Below are 22,771 nucleotides of genomic sequence, written 5' to 3'. Positions count from 1 at the left end.
GAGGAAAAGGCCAATGTACTTCATGCCTTCTTTACGTCCGTTTTAATAGCAAGACCGATTATTCTCCTAGTACCCAGACTCCTGAGCTGAGAGACAGGGATGTGGAACAGAATGAAGCCTCCATGATCTAAGAGGAAATGGTCACTGACCTGCTACACCACTTACTTACACACACACACACACACACACACACACACGTGTAAGGGGCTGGTTGGGATCCACCCACAGATACTGAGGGAGCTGGCAGAAGTGCTTAAAAAGCCACTTTCTATCATTTATTACCAGTCCTGGATAAGTGAGGAGGTCCCAGTAGGCTGAAAATTACTGCAGATGGTTATCTACAATAAGGGTCAGAGGGGCAATCCAGGGAACTACAGGCCTGTCAGCCTGAGCCCAGTGCTGGAGGTCATGGAGCAGATCACCCTGTGTGCCATCATGTAGCATGAAGGATACCCAGGGGTCAGACACAGCCAGAACGGGTTTATGAGACACTTCTTGCTTGATCAACTTAATCTCCTTTTATGACAAACTGACTTAGTGGATGAGGGAACAGTTGTGGATGTAGTTTACCTGGACCTTAGTAAAGCCTTTGACACTGTTTCCCACAGCATTCTCCTGGAGAAACTGGCTATCCTGGGTACACATTTGCTGGGTAAAAAACTGGCTGGATAGCTAAGCCCAGACTGGTGGTGAATGGAGTTACCTCCAGCTGGCAGCCACTCACAAGTAGTGTTCTCTAGGGTTCAGTACTGAGGCCAGTTCTGGTTTAATATCTCTACCAATGATTAGGACAAGGTGACTGAGGGCACTGCCATGCTGTCAGTAAGTTTGCAGATGATGCCAAGATGGGCAGGAGCGTTGATCTGTTGGAGTGTAGGAAGGCTCTGCAGAGGATTCTGGACAGGCTGGACTGATGGCCAACGACAAGTGTATGAGGTTCAACAAGGTGAAGTGCACTTGGGTCACAACAACCCTATGCAGCACTACAGGCTGGGGCAGAGTGGCTGGGAAAAGCTCAGCAGAAAAGGGCCTGGACCAGCAGAAGGGGCTGGAACACAAGTCCTGTGAGGAGCAGCTAAGGGAGCTGGGATGGCTTAGCTTGGAGGAGACAAAGCTCAGCTTTGAAAAAGACAAAGAGACAAAGCTTATCTCTACAACAGGAAGAAGAAGAAGCTCAGGCAAGTGGTGAAGTCATCATCCCTGGAGGTGTTTTTCAAGTTATGTAGATGTGGCACTTAGAAACAAGGTTTAGTAGGGCACTCAGATAAGGCTTACATTTGGACTTGATGGCCTTAAATGTCTTTTTCAACCTAAATTATTCTGATTCCTTGTAAGACAGTTTAGTAAAGAATGTAAATTATCTGCTTCATTTTGAGCATCTTTAAATCTCACCAATTTCAAGTAGTAATTATGCACATGTTTAAAATGTGCATAATTAGAATTAAGTTAATTAAAACAGAAGTCTTGATCCCTACTTTTATTTTAAATTTTTAAAAAATTACCTTTACCTATCCCTCCAAATACTCATCTTAGTGGTGCTAAAGACACATTCTGTTCTCGAGTTTCTGATTCTTGGATACATTTACAATTCTGAACTGTACAGCTGTTACATTAGCCTAGAGTTTTCAAGAGTAAGCTGGAGAAAACCAAACATCTACACAGTACTTACGCTTTTAGTTCCTTAACATCTGGGTTACTTTCTGGCAAGACTCCTATTCCTCGACCATAACAGGTGCCACCATGAAGATGAAATTCTATATGTGAGACATCCTCATTGTCAGCACTTGCTTGTTTCGTATGAATACTGTAAATTCTCAGAAAACTTCCAATCTGAAAGGAAAAGAAACCCCCACTTAGACAACACAAAGTTAGTTATTTACATGGAAAATTCCAATGCTCCTGAAGCTTCTTCCCAGTTTTAACTGAACCACAGAACAGCTGAAGGTGGCAGGCACCTCTGATGATTACCTTCTTCAACTCCTGTGCCCAAAGCAGAGTCAACTGGAGCAGACTTCTTATGGCTGTTTCCAGCTGGGTTTTCATTATTTTCAGGTATGGAAACTACAAAACCTATCAGTGTGATCTGTTTGTTTTGCTTTATCAGAAAACCTTACTGGCAGCAACGGGTGATTCAGAACCAGAGTAAGCCTTCTTAGTAAATCTAATTCTCAAACAGACTTCAGAATACAGAGTAAATGAGTCAATACATTCCTTTCCCAAGGGCACAACTTGCCTTCTATATTCCCAACACAGCCCCACAGAGACTGATATCCTGTGAATCATCCTGGAAATGATCACTTTTAGCAATTCACCTCCTGCTCATCATTGTGCATAGTTTACTATGCTTACATGTACATACAAACATATCTGCTTACTCAGAGTTCTCCATCCTATCTTACATTACAGCTAACATTTTTTTAACACCAGGACAAAAGACAGTATGGTAGAAACTGAAAGATCCTGGCACTTTCCCTTATCTCTGTTAGACCTCCTCAGGTACATGGAGAATATGCTTCCTTTACTGCTGAGAATGAAGGTACATGGAGAATATGCTTCCTGTATTGCTTAGAATAATTTTGTGCTTTCTGAAACAGTTTTGTCAAGTTACACAAATGGACTTAGGCTAACTTATACAAGCACCTATTAAAAAGGAAGTTATGAAGTGGTGAACACTGAACACATCTTTATAACTTTGCTTTTGTTTCAAAATACCACTCCTGTTATCCCCCAAAGAAAACTCACACACCCAACCAAACAACCAAAAACCAAGACCAATGTTCTAAAGGCAGGTAAAATGGAGACTCAATTACACAGTTACGAAATACATATTTTTTAAAATATATAATCTGAGATCCAGATAATAGCTGGCAAGCTATACACACTTGACAACCTGGTTTTATATTAATTCTAAACATCTTCTAAATAGCCTGACAGAAACTACAAATTATTGTAAATTTACTTCAATTAACATTAATATTAAGCAGTTTGTTAAGTTATATTTCAGCTTCAGATCCAACTTTAACCAGTGTAAACTGAAAAAGTATTCCTATTAGATTGGATTGGTCATGCCAGAGTACAACACCTTGAAACACGTGTATACATGCATACAAGCAGATGGAGCAGCAACCTGTGTCTAGAATCTTCCTCTGTATCAAGGAACAAACTATGACTATGTAATGCCGGTATCAAACTGCTCTTTTAAACAATAATCACACATTAAAAAGGCAGCAGATTTTCCAATTGAGGCAGCAGGGGCATAAAAAGTGCACTACAGCCTGCACCTATTTTGCTTCTGGCATGGAGCTCTTACAAGACTTTTAATTGATCTGCACTGTTAGTAGGCTGCTCATTTTGTTCATTCAAAGCACCACCAGGACAGCTTGTGCTTTTAGATGGCAGTTAAGGGGCTTATGCAAAGACTTTTTTTTTTCCTTTCCAGACGCTGATTTCACTTAATTATGAATACCCAAAAAAAGAAAGGACACTCATAAGACTAATCTAATGACTATGATAAATGCTTCTGGAGAAAGTTTTTTAAAATTCTTACCTAGGTTCTGGTTATGGAATAACCTTATGTAAATAAAACAGTGTCAAACCACTTCCCTACTGCCAAGAGTAATTTGCAGAAAATTTTGGTTTGACAAAATAAGGCAAAAATGAACAGAACTGGATTGCACTTTTTACCCATGACAAAAATAATTTTAAACAAATCAAGTTAACACCCTTGCCTACAACACCAATACAGACACTTCAAAGTTTCAGACATTATACGGACTGGCAAAGTTGCAAAAACTTGCTATGAATTGGTTCAAATATCAAATTAGGGGGAAAAAAATCTCCAATTATTGCACAGATTAGCCCAAACTGAGCTTGTAGCATTGCTTGCATAGCTCAGTATCCAAACTGCGATGTGCTGTGATGCATCACTTAGGATGCATTTAAGACTTTTCTTTTTCCTGCATAATGCAGTTGTGTTCCCTAACTGAGACAGAAGGCTGCACTATTACAGTGCTTTATTCCCATGCTTGGAGCAGGAGTAACTCCATTCCAGATGACACTTGCATGAAGTAGGTAACCAAAGAAGTTTAGTACACATTTGAAAACATACCGCCCTAACTCAAAACAGACAGCTTGGAAGAAGTAACAGGCTCCTGTGCTGCCATGTCACACAGAAAAGGTTACTTTTTCTACAGTAATATATATAATTTTCAGCAGGAGAAAGTTGACTGCAACTGACAATTTTTTTAAAGTAGTTCATAAAAAAATAAGTATTTTCTATATGTATAAACACAAAAAATTAAATGTGGGAGAGGAGAGCTCAGAAGCCAAGAATATAAACTGCTGTGTCTGCCTTCTCAACTTGCGAAGTCACAGAAGTCAACTGAACCACACGTTTTAGCACATTCACTTTGCAAGATTTGTCATCACTATAGAATAATCTTCTAAACGTTTATTAGATCCTTTCCTGAAAATGCTATTATTTTATGTATTTTTAATATTACTTTGAACTACTAAAAAGAGATGCATAATAATCAGCATTCCCAAATACTGAAAAGGTCTGTAAGGTTCTGAATGTCAGCCCAGAGACGCCTGCGTGGACAGAATGCTGTTTCCATGAATTCCATTGGGAGGCAGCCTTGCTTACTCTTAACAGCAGAGAGCACGTGTGAATGCTATGGACAAAAATGTTTCTGTATTTCTGTTGCTTACAGAACACCTGCAGACCAAGCTCTTTATACACCTGACGCAGAAGAAATTGTGATCGACATTAAACACCATGATTTACAGAGCCATTACTAAAATCTAATACAAACCCAGACCCTTACTTGACTTTACAGTTCTGTTTACGACATACCTTGTTTAGAGGAAGTTCATTTAAAAGTGAAATTAAAGGGAATAAAAACATTTCTTGCAGTAATATAAAAAGATACTAACACCCTATTTTCAGTCTAATTCGAATAGGACTATTAAAGAATACATATTAAGGCTAAAGAGAACTGAAATGCACAAGTCATATATGCAGTTCCCTGTAACTAGTTAACTATAATAACTTTTTAGCATAGGAAATTCTCATTATTATTTCAAAACATATAGGGTTGTGTTCACAATCACACTGGAATTCAGTGTGATTCACAGCAGCGTGTGTCATTGCAGGTAAATATTCATGCTTGTCCAAAAAAGGCACACAAGAAGCTATCTTTATCTACAGGGATCGCCTAAAAAATTTACCTGCAATCATTTTTTTGCCTATATTTATGGTTGATTATATTCAGTAAGATTTCTTTGTCACCATTTCTACTGCATCAATAGTCAAATTTTGCTGAGTAAATAGTGCACAACTTTCTGCAAATGAGACGAAGCATATAAATTATATTTGGGCACCATCTTGGACAGTAAGAAATACCAACTTAAATCTGTTTAAGAGTTTAAAGGACTCAAGAGTGGTGTCTTTTGGGTTTTTTCCCTTTTCAATGAGTAAAAGGACAGAAATTAGGAGAATGTAACTCACATATCAGAGGAATGTTACTTAGGTCTGAAAAATACAAAGCTAGATATTGCAGCCATGTAGTAACTCATTGAGTTGTATGTTGAAAATGTGACTCTGGTATGAAGAAAGCAAACTTCTTAGTCCCAACTACTGTCATGAAAGACACACCATGATATGGTGGGAGAAACAGGTGAAAATACACAAATTCTACAGCTGAAGATGGGTAACATGAAGCAAATACCATGAAACTACAGACTAGACTAGTATGTACGCTCAAGGTTTATTGTTTTAATTGCATTATCCATAAAATGCATGGTAACACATAATTGATGGTATCAAGCCAGAAGAGCAATGCACTAAATCACATATTCAGTGAAAAACAGAAATCTCTGACCAGCTGTGGGCAGCTGGACCCCTGCTGTGCTGACCACTGTCACTCACTCACCTTGATACTTACCATCTAAGCAAAATGCCCCAGATGGAGAAACTCATGTCACAGATCTATTTCTAAACTGCATAGCAAAGGCAGTGTACCCTGAGATGTTCTGGAAAACTGGCATAAAGCTAAAGAATGTTGTATGACTGTATTCCAGACAGCTGTACGCTGGGATTCCTACAGGAATGAGAAAGCCTCATCTACTCCAGGTACATTACCAGAATAAGAGGGAAATTCAAGCAAAAGCAGTGAACACCATTTTCTTTGTTTAGCTGTAGGTCTTGCCATGTCCTTATCTTCCAGGTAATAATCTGCTTCAGAGATGAGATTTCTGAAAATTATTTTTGTGATCTGTTAAGGCACCAAACGCTGAAGAGTCAGTCTTGCCCAGCAGGAAAGGGAGGCCAGTAAATATAGGGGAAAAACGTTGACTTACAGTATCAACTGCAACATACATTCAACGTACCTTTAACTAAAGTCCTTCCCATTTTCAGTATTATTTGTCTTAGAAAATTTCCCTCAACAGATGATCTAAGCAAGAAATTTTTAACAAATCCTTGCAGTAATATCCCTGACACTGCGCTCCAGGATTTGCCAAAAATTCCCTGTAATACGTTACCCATTTTCTCTTATGTGTAGTACTTACTCAGAGCTTCCTTGTCTGAACATGTGCCTACAGATACAATTTCAAAATAAGAATACCTATTTCAGGTTTTTGTTTTTTTTTAAATCTGCCCTTCTTGTTATCAAGGTTGTGCAAAACAGATTGCTCCTACATAAAACACCATATCCAAGCTGCAACCGTCACTGCAAATGGTACACAGAAGCAGGCGAGAGTGTAACCTAACAATTCTGTAACAATTTACATTTAAAAGGGCCACTCTAAGCTAGTGTTAAGTGTAGAAAAGAAGACTAAAAAATAGTGCACTTTTTATTGTTTCTGAAACCCCAAACTGGCAAAACATCTAATCACACTCGGGAAGGTGCATGTGGATACACTAAATACTTGCCACTTCTATACTGCTACATAAATGAATTTCTTATAAAAAACTTTGTGTAACAAGACCCTGAACTCAAGAAAATCTCATACATATTTCAATTATACTTTTTTATTATATGATATAACTTCCACTAATCCTCCATTTTAGGGAGAGTTCCCCCACCCAAACTTCATTATATACACACACACACACACACACACACATATATATACATATATATTTCTGTGAAATACAATTATTCCTAAATGTTGTAATCTGAAATTAATAAATATTTCTGATGTTTAACTTCAGCATATGAGTGTCAGCATAGGAGCCCTTTTTCTTTGATAACTCCATTAAGACAAGCACCTAAAATGTGGTGTACAAGAATTATTTAATTTGAAACTTCTGCAGCTTGCATGACTGAAACTACTGCAACTTTTGACATAGCCCGAAGAAGAAAAACACCCAGAAAAGGTCAAGGGGGAGGGTCACTTAACAATTATTAAAGCTTCTGCTACACAGTGCAGTGTCCAGCAAAGGTAAAAATACTTCAGAAATGTGAAAGAGCAAGTGGTTGGGAAGTAAAAAATTGAGAGAGAGGATGAAAACATCCCACATATCACATACTCAGTATGCGATTCAATTTCTGTATATAAATGGGGGAGAATACTAAAGGGAGTATTATCAGCTACTCAAGAAAATCTGTTTTATTAATATGAAAATACATTTTTCCTTCATATTCAAAACATACCATTTCACTAGAAGGTCATTTTTTTACACCAAGCAAGAGAAAAATTCTGGAAGAGACCTTGTAAGTAATGAAATACTTCTGTCACTTTTGTTATGAATTCTTACACAAATTCTTACACTTATTTTGCTACATGTAATTTACTTGTGAATGTGTGTTAATTTATCAAAGTGAGTTCATGTCTGCTAGATGATAGCCCCAGCATATAAAAAGGTTATCACTTATCTTTATTTTCTGCTAAATATTTTCATAAAAATGATCTTGAGTACAGAGTGCAAGGCATGAAATGAAACATGCATTCTTTGCTAAGTTCCTGTATTCAGAAGCAAGATGGCAGTATTGCTGAAGATCTAATATTTAATTATGTTGTTGTTTTCTCTAAGTATAATCAACATTACTGACCTACTAAATGAAGATTGCACTGCAAACTGCAGAAGCTTATAGAACAGAAAATTTTCTATTGACTTTAGAATTAAGGGTCTTTAACAGGACTAAAGGTTTAACACTGCATTGTGTAATTTTAAAATAATTGTAAAGCACAGAATACATTTTCTGAGTGCATTGTTTTCATTATATTATCTACTATATTACAGTGTCTGGAAAGTGCTTAATTGGAAGAATTTTTTCATGGCAATTTTCAGATAATGAACCTGTTCAACACATGTTGAAGAAATTTTGCATTCAAATAAAAGGATGGGAAATACAGCAAAGGAAAGAGGCACATGAAACTAATTACAGCAGAACTGAATTGATGCATTCTCTGAATTGACATTTAAGAAGAAAACAGGCCACAAAAAGATAGTGAGATACCAAACTGTGCACTACCTTAAGTGATTCTGCCAGCTGTACATGATTATCATAGACTAGGATGTCCACTGCTAGGTTTCTCAGCTGATGAAGAAGAACCTTTTCTCCTTCCAGGTCTTTTGCTTCCACAGGCACCTTCCATGTGGGGTAGGGACATTTAGTGCCATCCCAAACCTGCAAAGCAAATGAACTATTTCAGTGTGCTGAGAATACTTTAGATTCAGACTCTAAATAACTTTTTTTAAATTATTAACAATAAGAGATCTTAGCTGTAGTCTCAGTCTAAAAGTCCTTAAAATACTTGAATTAGACCTTACAGGATTTTTAAAGTTATTACTCCTTACAGAGAATAAAAAAAAAAAAAAAAACCTCTACAGAGAACATAATCAAGTGCTAAGACCTGGAATTTGTTAACATTTAAATAAAAAAAGTAAAATAACAGCTCTAGCAAAAGCTCAGCTGTTTATCCAGCACCAAGTGACAATATTCTGAACTGGAAGGTACCCACAAAGATCATCAAGTCTAACTCTTAAGTGAATAGTCCACATGCAGATTGAATCCTCAACCTTGGTGCTCTCAGCACCATGCTCTGACCAGCTGAGACAATCTTAGGGTCAGCTGTTACAACTATCAGAATTCATCACATGCAGAACTGTCTGTACTTAATATTTTAATCCTGCTATACAGGGTTTTTAAGCACTCCAGCTACAGTACGTGAAGACTGAGTACACAGCATATATTGACTTAATTACTGATGATCTCCTATATCAGTATACACTTCTAGTTATCCAGAACATATTAGAAAAACATCAGTATTTAACCTATATTTATTAACAAGGATTCAAAACTTTTTTGTCTAAAGCTAAATCCCTGATTCACTCCAAGCACTGAAATATCTGAAATACTGCAGTGAAAGCAGTTACTATCAAAGTGTTGTGAACAGGTTAAGTTCACTGACAGGCTTAACACCTTGAACCCAAAAATCTTACTTCTTAACCCAAATGTTACTCTGTAAACTATAGTTTCCTGAGTTTCTGAAGATGCACTCTTCCCAAAGACTCAAAAATAATGGTTTGATATACTGGCATAGTAAAATGAAAATCTAGAAGCATTTGGACAATACTTCTGAAATGCTGGTTTTCATACGATTTCATACAGGTAGGTTTGACAGAAGAACCTATTTTCCAATCTTCAGAGAGTTTGTGATATCAAAGTGCTTTGTCCCATGAATTTGGCACTGCAGAGGGCAAGAAAAAAGACACTAAAACCTAATTTTTAAAGGATTTCTACCCCTTACGCTTAACTGCTTTGGATCAACAGACCCACAGAAAAAGACCTAAGGATCAGCAAAGCCACGTATAAATGCACTAAGAATAACTCACAGAACATGCATCCAGAATCAGGAGATAAAAGGGAAAAACTGTTCACAGCGAAAATGACCCATGACATCAAATTATACTGCTAAATAAGGGTATATTCTGAAGGACCCAGATAATGAGGTGGTATATGCTGCCACAGATTTAAAAAAGCCTGTTATCTTCTGATCCCACACCATGAAATACTTAAAAACCACCTTTGAAAGAGAGGTTGTCTATTGCTTGAATTATCACATCTTTTCCAGAACTCAGCTTGAAAACAGATTTAGAGCATATATGTTACAAATTTAGTCACTCTGACAAAGTAAAGAATCTTAGGTTTGTCAAGTTTTCAATTAGTTTTCAACTGGCTTTACTTGGGACACTTTGGTAATTCTACACTGGAGAGATGATCTGACAAATGGATTAATATAACCTGCATGCTCCCTCTTCAGATAAAAGGATGGTGATTAGTTTTAAAATGTCCTTCTCCAGAGGAACCTACAGGGTTGGCACCAGGGCACCATTTAGAGGAATTTATAAGCTAGTGATGTTTCTTTAAAAAAAATTCTTTCAGAAGTAGTCGGGTTTGGGTTTTTTCTTACGCAAATATGAAACCAGATAAAAGCTCTCTACCTCAGGAGTTTGGCAGCTCTACTTTACACAAAACACAAAAACATCCTGGTTGCAAACTGTCCTGGTTTCAAAAATGAATACTGGAATAAAATCCAAAACTGGTTTAATTAATTCTGAATAAGAAGAACATATTGTTCTACTACTAGTTATGAACAGACTGGAGTTAAAGAAAAGTTAGTGATAACATTTGATCAACACTGAAATGGGAGAGACAAAATACCTGTTTCTACCTTCAGCAGAATATGCTCACTGTAGGACTTACCTTAATACACACAGTTTAACTGATGGACAGAAAGGAAGAATAATAAAACTCTTAAGAGAGGCATAAATGAGAGAACAATTTCTAGTGTGTATTCTTTAGTCTCCACCAATCTGAATAACAAATTTCTCAGAAAAGGGTAAACACTATCAGGTCTGTGATACCAATTTTATGCCATGTCCAACTGCTGCTGTGCAAATAGGTATTAATTTGTCAAATTTAATTTAAAAGTTATGCTACAGGTGATGCACAAAACTGCTGAAATTCATTTTAGCTGTCCTTGAAGCACTCTCCACTAGGTACATGAGATCAATGCTTAAAATAATCATGACTTTTCATTGGATAATCAACCATTAATTTCACTGATATACTTGGAATATATGTAAATCATTATTATAAAATGCATAACCAAAATAATACAATAAAATAATATGTAATGAACACTTAATTTGAGCTGGTATTGTTTTTATTTTTTTTTTAATAACAGATTAAGGAAAGAATCACAGATCTGCCTACAAGTTTTCAGAAAGGATTCTTTTCTACCACAACCAGCATTTGATATCAGAAATAGATTTTGCCATTGTTGAAAAACTGAGGAAATTAGCAACAGAATATTAATGCATTTAGAATTTTTAAGCTTGTCCAATGTATTGTAATACATATTTAAGTATTTAATATTTTATGCTAAATAAAATCTACCATTATTTGACCTCAAACTTTTACCTAATTCCATCCTAATATTTCCCTGAGTCATCACCTTTACTATATAAAAGTGACAAAATTTACTTCAGGTCTTACGACACGAAAGCGTATAAAGAATCAATAATTTAAGAAAGCACTTGTCTCTGTCCTTGCAAAAGGTCCTTCAATGCTGAAGATAAATTTATTAATGAACAAATTAACTACAGTCCATAAAGTCGTGAAAATTCACTGGGTCTCATTTGACATCTATTCCATAAGGCATAATTAAATGCAAATATTCGTAGCAGTTGCAGAATATGTTACATGCCCTTAAGGTTTGTTTTGGTGTAGTAATGCATTGTTCTGTATGAGAAAAATCTCTGCTGCCTCAATGAAGGAATAATGCCAAGTGCTATTTCTAAAAATACTGTAACAATTCCGTTTAACACTGTAGAACCACTATATAATTTTACGAAGTCATAAAGTGGAAAGTAACAGCTTGATCATTACTCATGTTTTAACAATCAAGTAAAAAAATAAAGAGTTTGGAGTAACACCATACTGATACTTCAGACTGAACTAAAACCAGGAATATTATAAAGACCTCCTTTTTATTTAGCTGATGTTAAGGATCACCTTTAGAATCTGATCTCCTGCTCTGTGGCACTTTGTATTTTTTCTTTTCAGTGAGCACTGATGTCCAAGATGTCCAAAGTGCTTATGCATAACTAAAAGAAGCTACCTGAAATCCATCAAGATAACATAATCCATTCATTCTTTTTTAGGCAGTGCTACTTACTGCACTAATCATATCCAGCAAATCTAGAAGAACAAGAAGTAAATGCTGCTAACTAGGAAACATGGATAAAGTTTAAAACTTACAATATTATTCAAGGTTAAGAAATCTTGTGATATTTATCTACAAATCTTTGTGAAATGATGATCTACACAATGCCACCTTAATAAACCTCTCTAAAAAAAAAAAACGAATCAGGTGATTAATTTCAAAGACAACTGGGCTTTCTATTTTGCTTTCACAGAAACAAAATAGCCAAGGATCACAGATTTGATTACACTTAAAATATTTATCTACATAATATTATTTAAATTAATATGTCTATTTTGTAGAAAAATGTATCACAATGTCTTAATAAAACTATCAAATTGTTTTTAAAAAGGAAGTCTACCTTAAGAAGAAAAGAAGATCCATCCACTTTTGCTTTTCCTACCAGTTGACAAGTGAGATCAAAGAACAGCATTGGCTGAACACCAGACAATTTTGCTGCTGGTTCAGAGATGGAAATATTACTGGCTGCCCAAATACGTAGTTCTTCTATTGTTTTCTTTTCTTCATCCATGAAAGTGTACACTCTGCTAGAAGTTCGAGGAACTACTGAAGCTCCTACAGTTCCATCAAATGTTAAGGATGCAAATCCCCCACTGGTAATTCCCTGCATCTGTCCATTGTATTCCCGGATCTGTAATAAAATATGAATGAGAAAAAAAAAAGTTTGCACTGCATGGAAAAACAAATACATTTCTGCTTTATCATGTGCATGGAAAATAGACCACTGATCATTTCTGCTCCTGGTTCTACTGGGAGAACAGAGTCAAAATAAAAACAAAACAAAAGGTAAAATTAATAAGAAAACAAAATGTCTAAGCAGATATATAATACCACACAATAAATTTTTGAAGAGGTAGACTAATAACTATCTGTAACATTTATATCTACAGCATATTTGCAGAGTATTTTATTTGCACGTGTCAAAATATTTGTGTGGGGATTGTATCAGGATTGCTCTTATAAATGGGGAAACTAAGGCACGAACAAAATTAATTTTTAGGGGTTACAAAGCAGAGTGATGGCAAAGGTATTACGGATTCTTGGTTCTGGCCCCTTACAATAGTCCCGTTTCCAAAAATTATGGAATGGGGAAAAAAAAAAAAAATCAGTCCAAGGAAGTATTTTTTTTTTCGATAAAGCAAACAGTGATGAGCTTTCATTCCTTGAATTATGAATACAGCTATCACCATTATTCAATGTCTACTGCCCTGCTCATGGCAGGTTTCCCAAATCCTGCTGATTTAGCTGTGTAGCTGCTGCCATATGAAACATAGTATTTAAAGTCTGAAGCATTCCTTCAAGAGTCTAGTCTAGTCCTACTGCTCCCTGCAATTATAGATTTATCTATATCATAGCACTGCATGACTCATTATCCAGAAATCTGAAACAGTCTGTTTTGATCCATCCCTTTTTAAGTAATGTCAGGTTACCAAGCAAGCCATAACACAGATAAACATATCATTTTTAAGACAATCTAGTATGGATTCCCAGGGCTCAACTTTCAAATGGCTGAAAATCCCACTGATCCGAAAGTGCAGAACATGCAAAACATGTCAGAAGTTCTAAACAGCAAAACACTGCCAATGATTTAGACCTATATTGTATAAACATGGTGAAATTTAAAAAGCACACAAACCAGGCATCCATTGACCTTAGAAATTCATAAACAAAGCAGTTCAATCTTGGTGACAGGAACTCTCTTAATCCCTGCTACTCTGACATAATGCATAAATGCATTAAGAGTCATCTCTAAGATAAACTTTGATTTACTAAAGCATTCTTCAGACCTGACCAATGGAACACAAATTCTGGATGTAGTTTTTCTCCAGTGGAACACCGAAAAGCTTCTATCTTTTAACCTTTATGTTTAAATACTGAAAATACAGGGAAAGCTAAAGGACAAATAAAGAAAATACATGGTTTCATAATCGGTTTGCTCCCCATTATCTATGATCTGGAAAAACAAGTTCTCCTGTAAGATGTTATCTAAGATAAACACACAGATTTACTTTAGTTGGTATCACTGGCATTATATTTCATAGCTTTTCTAAACAGGTAACATCCAGAGGGGACGAAAACTCTCATCACTTTTATGTATTCATCCTGTATCAAAATATACTTCAAGAATATTTTCATATCTTGTCTGACATGTCAAATGTTTCTTGAAGTGTTTTGATTTCTAGTTTACCTATTAATTTATTTCATCACTAGTTCTTTTAAATCATCATAAAATATATTGATTTCTTTCTTAGTAAAAAATCTGTCCTAGTCTTCTGTGAAGGCTCTAAGCCTTTCACAAAACCAGAAAGTACTTTGTCTCCCAGGGATTCCACCAATATTTCACCCTAAGTTATTCTGCTCTCTTCCTAAATCCTTTATGTCATGCTTTGAGCATTCAGCAGGCTGACATACTGTACTTCTGACACCTCCTGGTACCCTCATTAAGTGAATCTCAAACCAGCCTTAATGTTGGAAGAGGCAATCATAAAATTAAAATAAATAAAATATGTAAGAAGGTAAATCTCAACTGTCATGATGAGAAAATTAACAATGATCTTTAACAAAACCAGATGTCCTCAAGTACAGGCAGGTGGAGAAGACACTGAGTCCTCTCAAATGTAAACAGAAATAACGATATTATTTAGTGAACATAAAAAACTGGAGAAAAAATGCATAATGGGTTACAGAACCAAGTATTTTGCAGCTGGAAAATTATCTATGCCAGACCCACAGAACAGATGATTGTCAACAGAAATTCTCTGGGCTTGTCCTTTAAAAACAAATCATTGCTAAAGTGATGAGGGATCACTGGAGTGTAAAATGAACAAAATCTATGGGCAAATGCTGTTTCATTATGGCACTCAAATAGATTTCATATCAAGTTAAGCACTGATACTGTAAACATATTGTATTTTCCAAACAATTTTGAAACTGAATTAAACTTATAAAAGACTCAATCTGGGACTTCTATATATGACAACAATTCCCCTTTAGTAGATTTTGTCATTTCTAGAGGACATGGACCTATTTTTTTTAAAAACCTGTTGGGGGAGGGTTCACAGAGAAGGGGGGCAGACAGCTATCTCTTTAAAAATTCCCTGAGAATTTTAAATATTCTCAATAAATAATGGTTGCTAAATAAAAATATCCTCAAAAGGGACAGAAGTGGAGCAGATAAAACGCACTTGGCTTGTTCTAGGCAAGCAAGTAAATTCCTATACATATTGCAGGAGTCTTTGGCATAGTTTTTGTAAAGAACAATAGGTGAATTGTCACCTTAGACTGCATGGACAATAAACTCTAGTGATTTCTATGGGGTACAACACTATGCTGAATACGGTTATTGAAAATAAGCTAATATTGAAATTTTTATATAGAGATTTACAACAAAGTAAAATACATCTTTTTTTTTTTTCCCCACTGAAGATGGTGCTATTCATCTCACTAAATGGAAAAGTGTGATAGTAAGTAGTGTATAAAGCTGGAATAATAGCATCTCCACAGCAGTTTTCCATCAAAACTGATTGTTAAATTATAGAAGCAAAGGACTATTATGAAACCACTGCAGTCACAGATCATCTTAGAATATCAAAAAATGCCTAGGGAAAGAACATACACCAAGTTAATGTACATGTTTTTATATTATGAAGGAACATTTTTTCTTTTTTTATGATTGTCACTGATAATACTCGTGTGAAGGAAAGTATCTTGCCACGAAAAAAAATGCACAGAATGCATTTGGTATATTTCATTGTATTTTGTAAATGTTTTCTCATCCTAAGTAAACAGTGTAACCAATTTGGATAATACAGGATGCTGATTATATTTTCTTATATTTTAATAATGTCATCCTGGTTTACCTCCAGCTGTATGAACAGAGAGATACTAATGAAATAGAGAAATAATTTGAAGTATAAATTAAACCATTCTGAATATGTTTGAACATCAAAAGAAGAAAACTGAACCGCCAAAACTATCTGCAGGCACCTTATACAAAAAAATTAACAAAGATAGTCACATGGAAGTAAAATTTTCTTTTTGAAAACATGATAAACACATCTGGATATTAGGACCATAACTGATAGCTTGTCCTCTAGCATTCCTGAATTGTTGCCTGCAAAATAACATTAGCAATGGAAGTAATTAGCAATGTAGCAATGGAAACACAAATTAAAGAAAATGAGCAATACATTGTATTTTATTGACCAATTCAATTCACCTGAAAATATGAGCATTTTGTGGAAAAATTTGTATGCAAAAAGTTTATATACTTAAGCCTGTTGAAATAATTTCTCGTTTATTAATTTAAAAAGCCATCAGGCAATGTGATACTGGTTTAGAAATATTCTTCAGAGAAAGTGGCATAGTTCATTTAAGGAAATTCTAATACAAATGTTAACAGAAATGTAATTAAAACTAGGTAATTTTCCAGTTCTATTACTAAGACACTTACTATTTTCCTTCTCTGCAACAAATACTAAGCAAATTAAATTACCCTCTATTCAAACTAATTCCAGCACAATCCTCTTCATTCAATTCTTATTAGCTCTGACCATCAGATCTTGCCATCACCTCTGTCACTATGAGAAGTTATCCATTAGAAGCCAACAGTGTAACTGGGAGCAGTAATTTTTAAAATGTGTTTGTTATCAATGTCAACTTCCTTGAAGTGCCTCAAAAGCATGTCTGGGGCAGACAGAACACGAGCAGATGCTTCAAGGGTTTGTGGGTATCTCTCTGTCCTCATTGGTAAGCACAGCTTTGACAGACTACAGCCTCTGCTACCCTGGCTTGCTTTCCATCCAGCAAGCTAAGAGAAGGTGATTAAGGCCTGAAGACAAAAGCAGGGAAGAGTGAAGGAGGACCTGCAGAAAGAGTAATTAGAAGTCATACCTACTATTCTGCTTGCGGCTGAAAGAGGTCCTCCCCCCTCCTAGAAGTTGGCACCAGGCTTTTGTGTCAGACTTTTACCTGATCTATCAGATCAGATATGAAAACTTCCAAAGTATCTGTTTCTTATTCTGGGGTAATCAGAACATTCCCATCCAGAAAAAGACATCTTAGTGACTCTAGATCATTTTCACTTAGAAATTAATCAAACAAGCTCTCAGCTCATGCATCTGAAGAGACAGATTGTGAGCAGCTGGAGGCCTGTTAGAACTGGAAACCACTTAGAACAGCCCAACTGTGATGAAAAAAAAGTGTGTATGAGAAGCTAATTGATGGACCCTCTCTTTAAATACTTGAACATCCTCACGGAGAATGATAAAATACCAACTCACAAGGATTCTAGAATGATCTCAAAAAAGTGATGCCAAATCAGAACAGTGATTTTCCTTACCTGTGCTATATCAGTATGTTTCCTTAATAAGTTTGTAGAATAGTAAATAGTAGAAATTAGACAATATTATGTTTACATAAAAGAGGGTGCATGCATACATTTCCTGACAGTGGTCCTGTTTATTTTCCTAATGTGTACTTCAAAATCCAATACTGACCTACCACAACCATACAACTTTCCACTTCTTTTACTCTGACCAGTTCCTTCCTCCTTCTTCACATACATAAAATATGTACTCAGTTTTCAGAAGTAATAAACAAGTTTTTTACGTCAACTGAATTTCTGAAATGAATCTGTGTAACCTTAGATGACCTTAGAGAGAAACTTTATACTAACCCAGAATAGTTGGCTAATTTCTCTCTCATTTTTAAATACTTATACTATAGAGCAATTATTTAAGACTGTTTCTGAAACTTAAGAAGTCCTTTCTGAACAATCTCAGCCATATGAAACTCAAATACTGGATAAATCTTACGACTTTCTACATTTATTGACATGGGGTTTTCTTCTTTGTTCTCCTGCTATAGCGTATCAAAATGTACATGCTTCACACTACAGGTATTTATCCCTTTTATCATCCTTTCCTACAATCCTAATTTCTTAGATCTCTCAAATTTCCTAGAACACTCTCAAGAGTATTCAGATATGTAAACTGAGGTTTTCTGGGGCTTTTTGTTCACGTTTTTTTTTTTTTTTTCATTAGCCTCTATCATCACATTTATTAATTTCTGCTATAATTATTTTACACAAAAATTAAATTTAAAAATATGCATGGTTATGTTACAATTTAATCATAAAATAACATCTTTGGTCCTCTGCTCCACCTCTTTTAAGTGTGGTCCAGCATTACAAGACTCCCATTCAGTCCCTGTACGGTGGCTCCTCTTCCCTTGTACAGTTGCAGCAGGCATAAGAAAAACACCCAGCAAAAGCAGTACCAAAGCTGTAAACAATTTCCTGCATGCCCTTTGATACAGATAAATAGTGAGTAATGCAGGCTAACACTGAAGAAGCAGCAGGAGCACACTGCACACTAACAAGCCTAGACAGATCCCCTTTACTGGAGTGATTCTCCAGCTGACATAAACTGCTGCAAAACAGAAGAGCCAATGAAACTCCTCAATTCTATAAGTTTAAAGAGGAACAAATTGTGCTGATTTGAGACAGTTAAACTCTATCCATCTAGAAATACCACATTATTTTTTGTCCAGTACTTTAATAAACGTTGTTGTTGAAAAAATATAGTTTACTTTCAGTTTTGATCCATACCATAACCATAGCTGTTATAACAATCAGCTGCTTTATCCAATGTCTCCAAGAGTTCATTTCTGTATGTGTAGAACTACATTATTCCAAAAGCCCTTTCAATGCAGAAAAGAAAGCACATAAACCCCCCACATCCTATTACATACCTTTATTCTATGAAATCGAACAATATCTCCAACTTTGTAAATTTTTGGTAGACAATCTAGGTTTCCACTAAAAAGACTGCACGTTAACTTCACGTTTGATTGGTCCACGAGTGTTACAACTGAGCAATAATCTGTAAAATATAAAAGTGTCTGGATAAGTAACAGGCATTGTGTAATTATTAATAAACAGATACTATATCTGGGAGGAACACTCCTTTTCTGCTATGATCTGTGTAACTTTTTCAAAGTTAGTTTTTTTACAGTATCATAATAACTGAAGCATGGCCCATCTTGGTGATAATTAGCCCAAATAACTGAAAATGAAATGTGTGATTAAGCACAGCTCTGTGTACAAGAACACACAAACCTTCTTCTTCTGTCTGCAGCAGGCATGCTATTCCTTCATGTTTCAATTACTTGCTCTACAAAATGAGGAGCATATCTACAATGTTTTAAAATAATTTTCTAAGCTTTATTTTGCACAGCTTTCTTGAAAGGTAATGAGTTCTACAAGCAAATTAAAGCACAAATTACATATCCTTCACTTCAACAAAATATGCAATATATATATCTCAAGAATAGAGTCACACAGTAGTAATAAGTAGAAAAAGTAGTTAGAAACTAGAGCAAAGATATGAAATACACCTTTCTGAAGTGAAACTTCATAGGATTTCACTACTAATGATGATCTAAAAAGTAAAATCAAAACAAGATACAAAGATGACAATGCAGACCAGCCCAGAACAGAGCAGTATTTGCAGATGACATAAATGAACCTGTATTTTCCATTTCAGCTTACAGAACATGTGTGCTCTGGTACCTTATAAATGTAAAACAGAGTAAAAGTACATTTGCTCTTTTACGACTGGTAATCTACCTGAGAAACCAAATAGCAGCAGAAAGAAAGGCTACATCCTGACCTCCTGTATTTCCGACTGTCCTTCCAAGACACACCTGTAACCATAGCCAGAGGAACAGAGACTAGGAAGGAGGGGTGTCTGGAGTGAAGCTTAACCTGGGAAAGGCGAAGGAAAGGTGTTCTTCCTAAGTATTCAAGTATTTCTTTGTTTCTCAATATCTGAGTAAGTTATTAGATGTTTATGTTAACTGACAATGAATAAAATTCCCTAAATTAAAACTGTTTTGCTCTGACAGACACCTTCTCATCTCTTAAAAACAGAAGAGAAAAAAAATTAAATTATCAAAAACCCCAATTTCCCTCAGCTGTAATTCTATGAGGCAGCTAGTGATAATGACACTATGCCAGTTTATATAGCTAGGAACTGAACAAAGACATCGCAACTCTAAAACAAAGTCAATAAAACCCCCATCATGCACATTATAAAGATGCAGACACATAAGTCATTGCTAGACAGCTTTGAAAGAGAATGCTATCAATCTAGCAAAAGTGACAGATTTGCCTAATATAAAAAAGCTACAGGAAGGCAGTCATAAAAAGATGATTGTTATATGTAAACTCTCTGAATGGAGTTCCTAAACATGAAGACAGGTATGTAAGACTGGATTAAAACACATGCTTCAAAAGTAATATTCTTCCGTTTCCAGCACATATACCCTTAAATTTTGCAGTAATTTAAACTTAAAAGTTTAAATTCCTTAATCATTTGAGTGAAAGAAGTGGTGGAAGAAATCCACTGAAGGCTTACTGAGAAATAAAACTTTTCCTACAGATACAAAAACCTTCTGCATTTCTATAAAACTAGTACTCTTCTCCTTTCCAAGACTTTTACCCAGACTCAATAATGACAAGTTATCATCTTTTGCATTCAGAGGTTGTTGAGATCACTCTTTTCCACATTCCCACCACAGGCACAAAGTCCTTTAAGAGTCTATTCTGACATTCTATGCTAGGAATATCAGGGAAAAACTCCAGTTCATTTTGTCTAGCTGACAAAACTGCAAGTATTTACCACTGTAATCCAAAGACTGATGTATTTCTTTGGGCGTGAATTCTAGAGGTTAACTTAAAAGATCTGCTGCAAATATGAGCAAAATGAGCAATTAAGAAGAAAAACCCACATGGTTCACAGATTTACAATCCTTTGGGGACGCAGAATAACATGCTACAGTTCACTGATATAATCCAACATTAGAATCAAGGTGAAATAGCAAAAAACATTCCACGTTAAAACTGTAGTTTCTCTTTGATGCTGTGATTATATAACCTAGTCAGCTTCAGACATGTGCAGCTGCCTATTTAATGGTAGAAGTTAATTTTCACTGTAATTAGCATAATCACATAAGACTGATAATCATCCTCGTCAAAGCAGTATAAAATAGAACACTTGATTTACATAGCCAGGGAACACTTTCTACGTAATAGAGGTTCTCTGTGACTTTAGTATTCCATTCCTTGGTATCACTTCAAAACATCACTTCTATAAACCTATAAACCTAATTACAATAGCAGATTTTCAGAAATTTTTAGGAATTTTTAGTGAAATCCTCATTCAGGAAAGTCCTATTTGAAGGTTAAAAATAAAAAGCCACCTGTCTTTTCTTTTCCAGCTGAAATGTGAAAACTGTTTCCTGTTTTCCACAGCAGCCTTATAGATCAGAGAATGAATTCACTTTTCTGAAAAAATACTGAGTCAAACTCTACACAGAAGTGATCAATTTAAATAATAACCTAGAGTTAAACAAAACAATATGAAGTCATTGGTCACACTTTTCATTTTTCTCAATATACTTTCCAACACAGCAAAATCCCTTCATTACCAAGCTAAACAAAATAAATAAATAATGGAAGTTTACATATTGGAGTCAATATTCCCTTACTAGAGAAATTCACTGATTAAAAAAATGCACCGATTTTCTTTAAAAAAGAATCTTATTTGCCACGGGTACACCTTAAAAATACGTCAAAATAGATGCACAGATCAGCAAATTCATAAACTACAGGAGAAAGCTTTTTACCTTCACACTAGATTGTCTCAGTAAAAGCACTGAATTTTGGCTGACATTACTCAGAACTTCAAACTGCACCCATCTTTAAAAAAAAAAAATTAATTATTATGAAGATATATTCTCACTTAGGCTTAACATCACGTGAGGAACCACTTGCCATGAACAGCTACCTGTAAGGATGCTTGTAATACCCCAGAACTGGTGTTATAAAAACAAGGACACATAACTCATGTTTAATTTAAATGAACATACAGAGTAATGGTCTGCATGCATCTTGCATGCTTTTTACATTCTTTCAGATTTGTCCTATTTTCTTTAAAAATAAAATTGCTCTACCTTGTTAATGAATTCTTTATTTAATTTAGTAAAAAAAAAAAATCAACAACTGTTTTGGTAATCAGTAGAAGGTTACACTGTCTGAATGAAAAATGCTGATTGTCAAGCTTCTAGGTCCTTTATATAGTAAGAAATAGGAATCTCTTGAAGCCCTGTAACAGCAACCAAAAATCTAAAGTTGCCTTCATTAGCATGACAGTCTAGTTTCATTCTTCAGGTTACAACTTTCTTTTCATAATGCTATAGCATTTCCACTCTTAGGGAAATCCCTGTTATGCTGGTTATTACCATGAGCAGAAAACCTGCATTTCTCCACAGTGTGTACAGATAGATAAAAAACAAACACAAAAACCCCAAACCCCACAGCTTCACATACAAATTCGTTTTTCAGTCATCCTAAGAAAAACAGAATTGCTGAAAAAGCTTTCCAGATTGGTAGTTATTGATATTGTAAGACCAACAAGTTTAGTATTTACTGATTAAACATTTATTGTAGTTTTACTGAGGACTTCAG

At 35.4% G+C, this 22,771-nt stretch overlaps 1 protein-coding gene across 1 annotated transcript in view; it reads right to left on the bottom strand.

The window, feature by feature from the left end:
• The window catches only part of POT1 (protection of telomeres 1), a 57,155-nt gene that overhangs the window by 14,714 nt on the left and 19,670 nt on the right, over positions 1-22,771 (bottom strand). Inside the window, exons 10-13 of the mRNA XM_062491913.1 lie at positions 18,994-19,124; positions 12,581-12,871; positions 8,481-8,636; positions 1,670-1,830 (exon numbers count right to left, since the gene is read on the bottom strand). Coding sequence (XP_062347897.1) covers positions 1,670-1,830; positions 8,481-8,636; positions 12,581-12,871; positions 18,994-19,124 — 739 coding nt within the window. The remainder of the gene's footprint in view (positions 1-1,669; positions 1,831-8,480; positions 8,637-12,580; positions 12,872-18,993; positions 19,125-22,771) is intronic.

This window comes from Cinclus cinclus, chromosome 4 (assembly GCF_963662255.1).
Source record: "Cinclus cinclus chromosome 4, bCinCin1.1, whole genome shotgun sequence".
In the NCBI taxonomy this organism is placed as follows: domain Eukaryota; kingdom Metazoa; phylum Chordata; class Aves; order Passeriformes; family Cinclidae; genus Cinclus; species Cinclus cinclus.
This window is presented reverse-complemented; position numbering and strand designations above follow the sequence as displayed.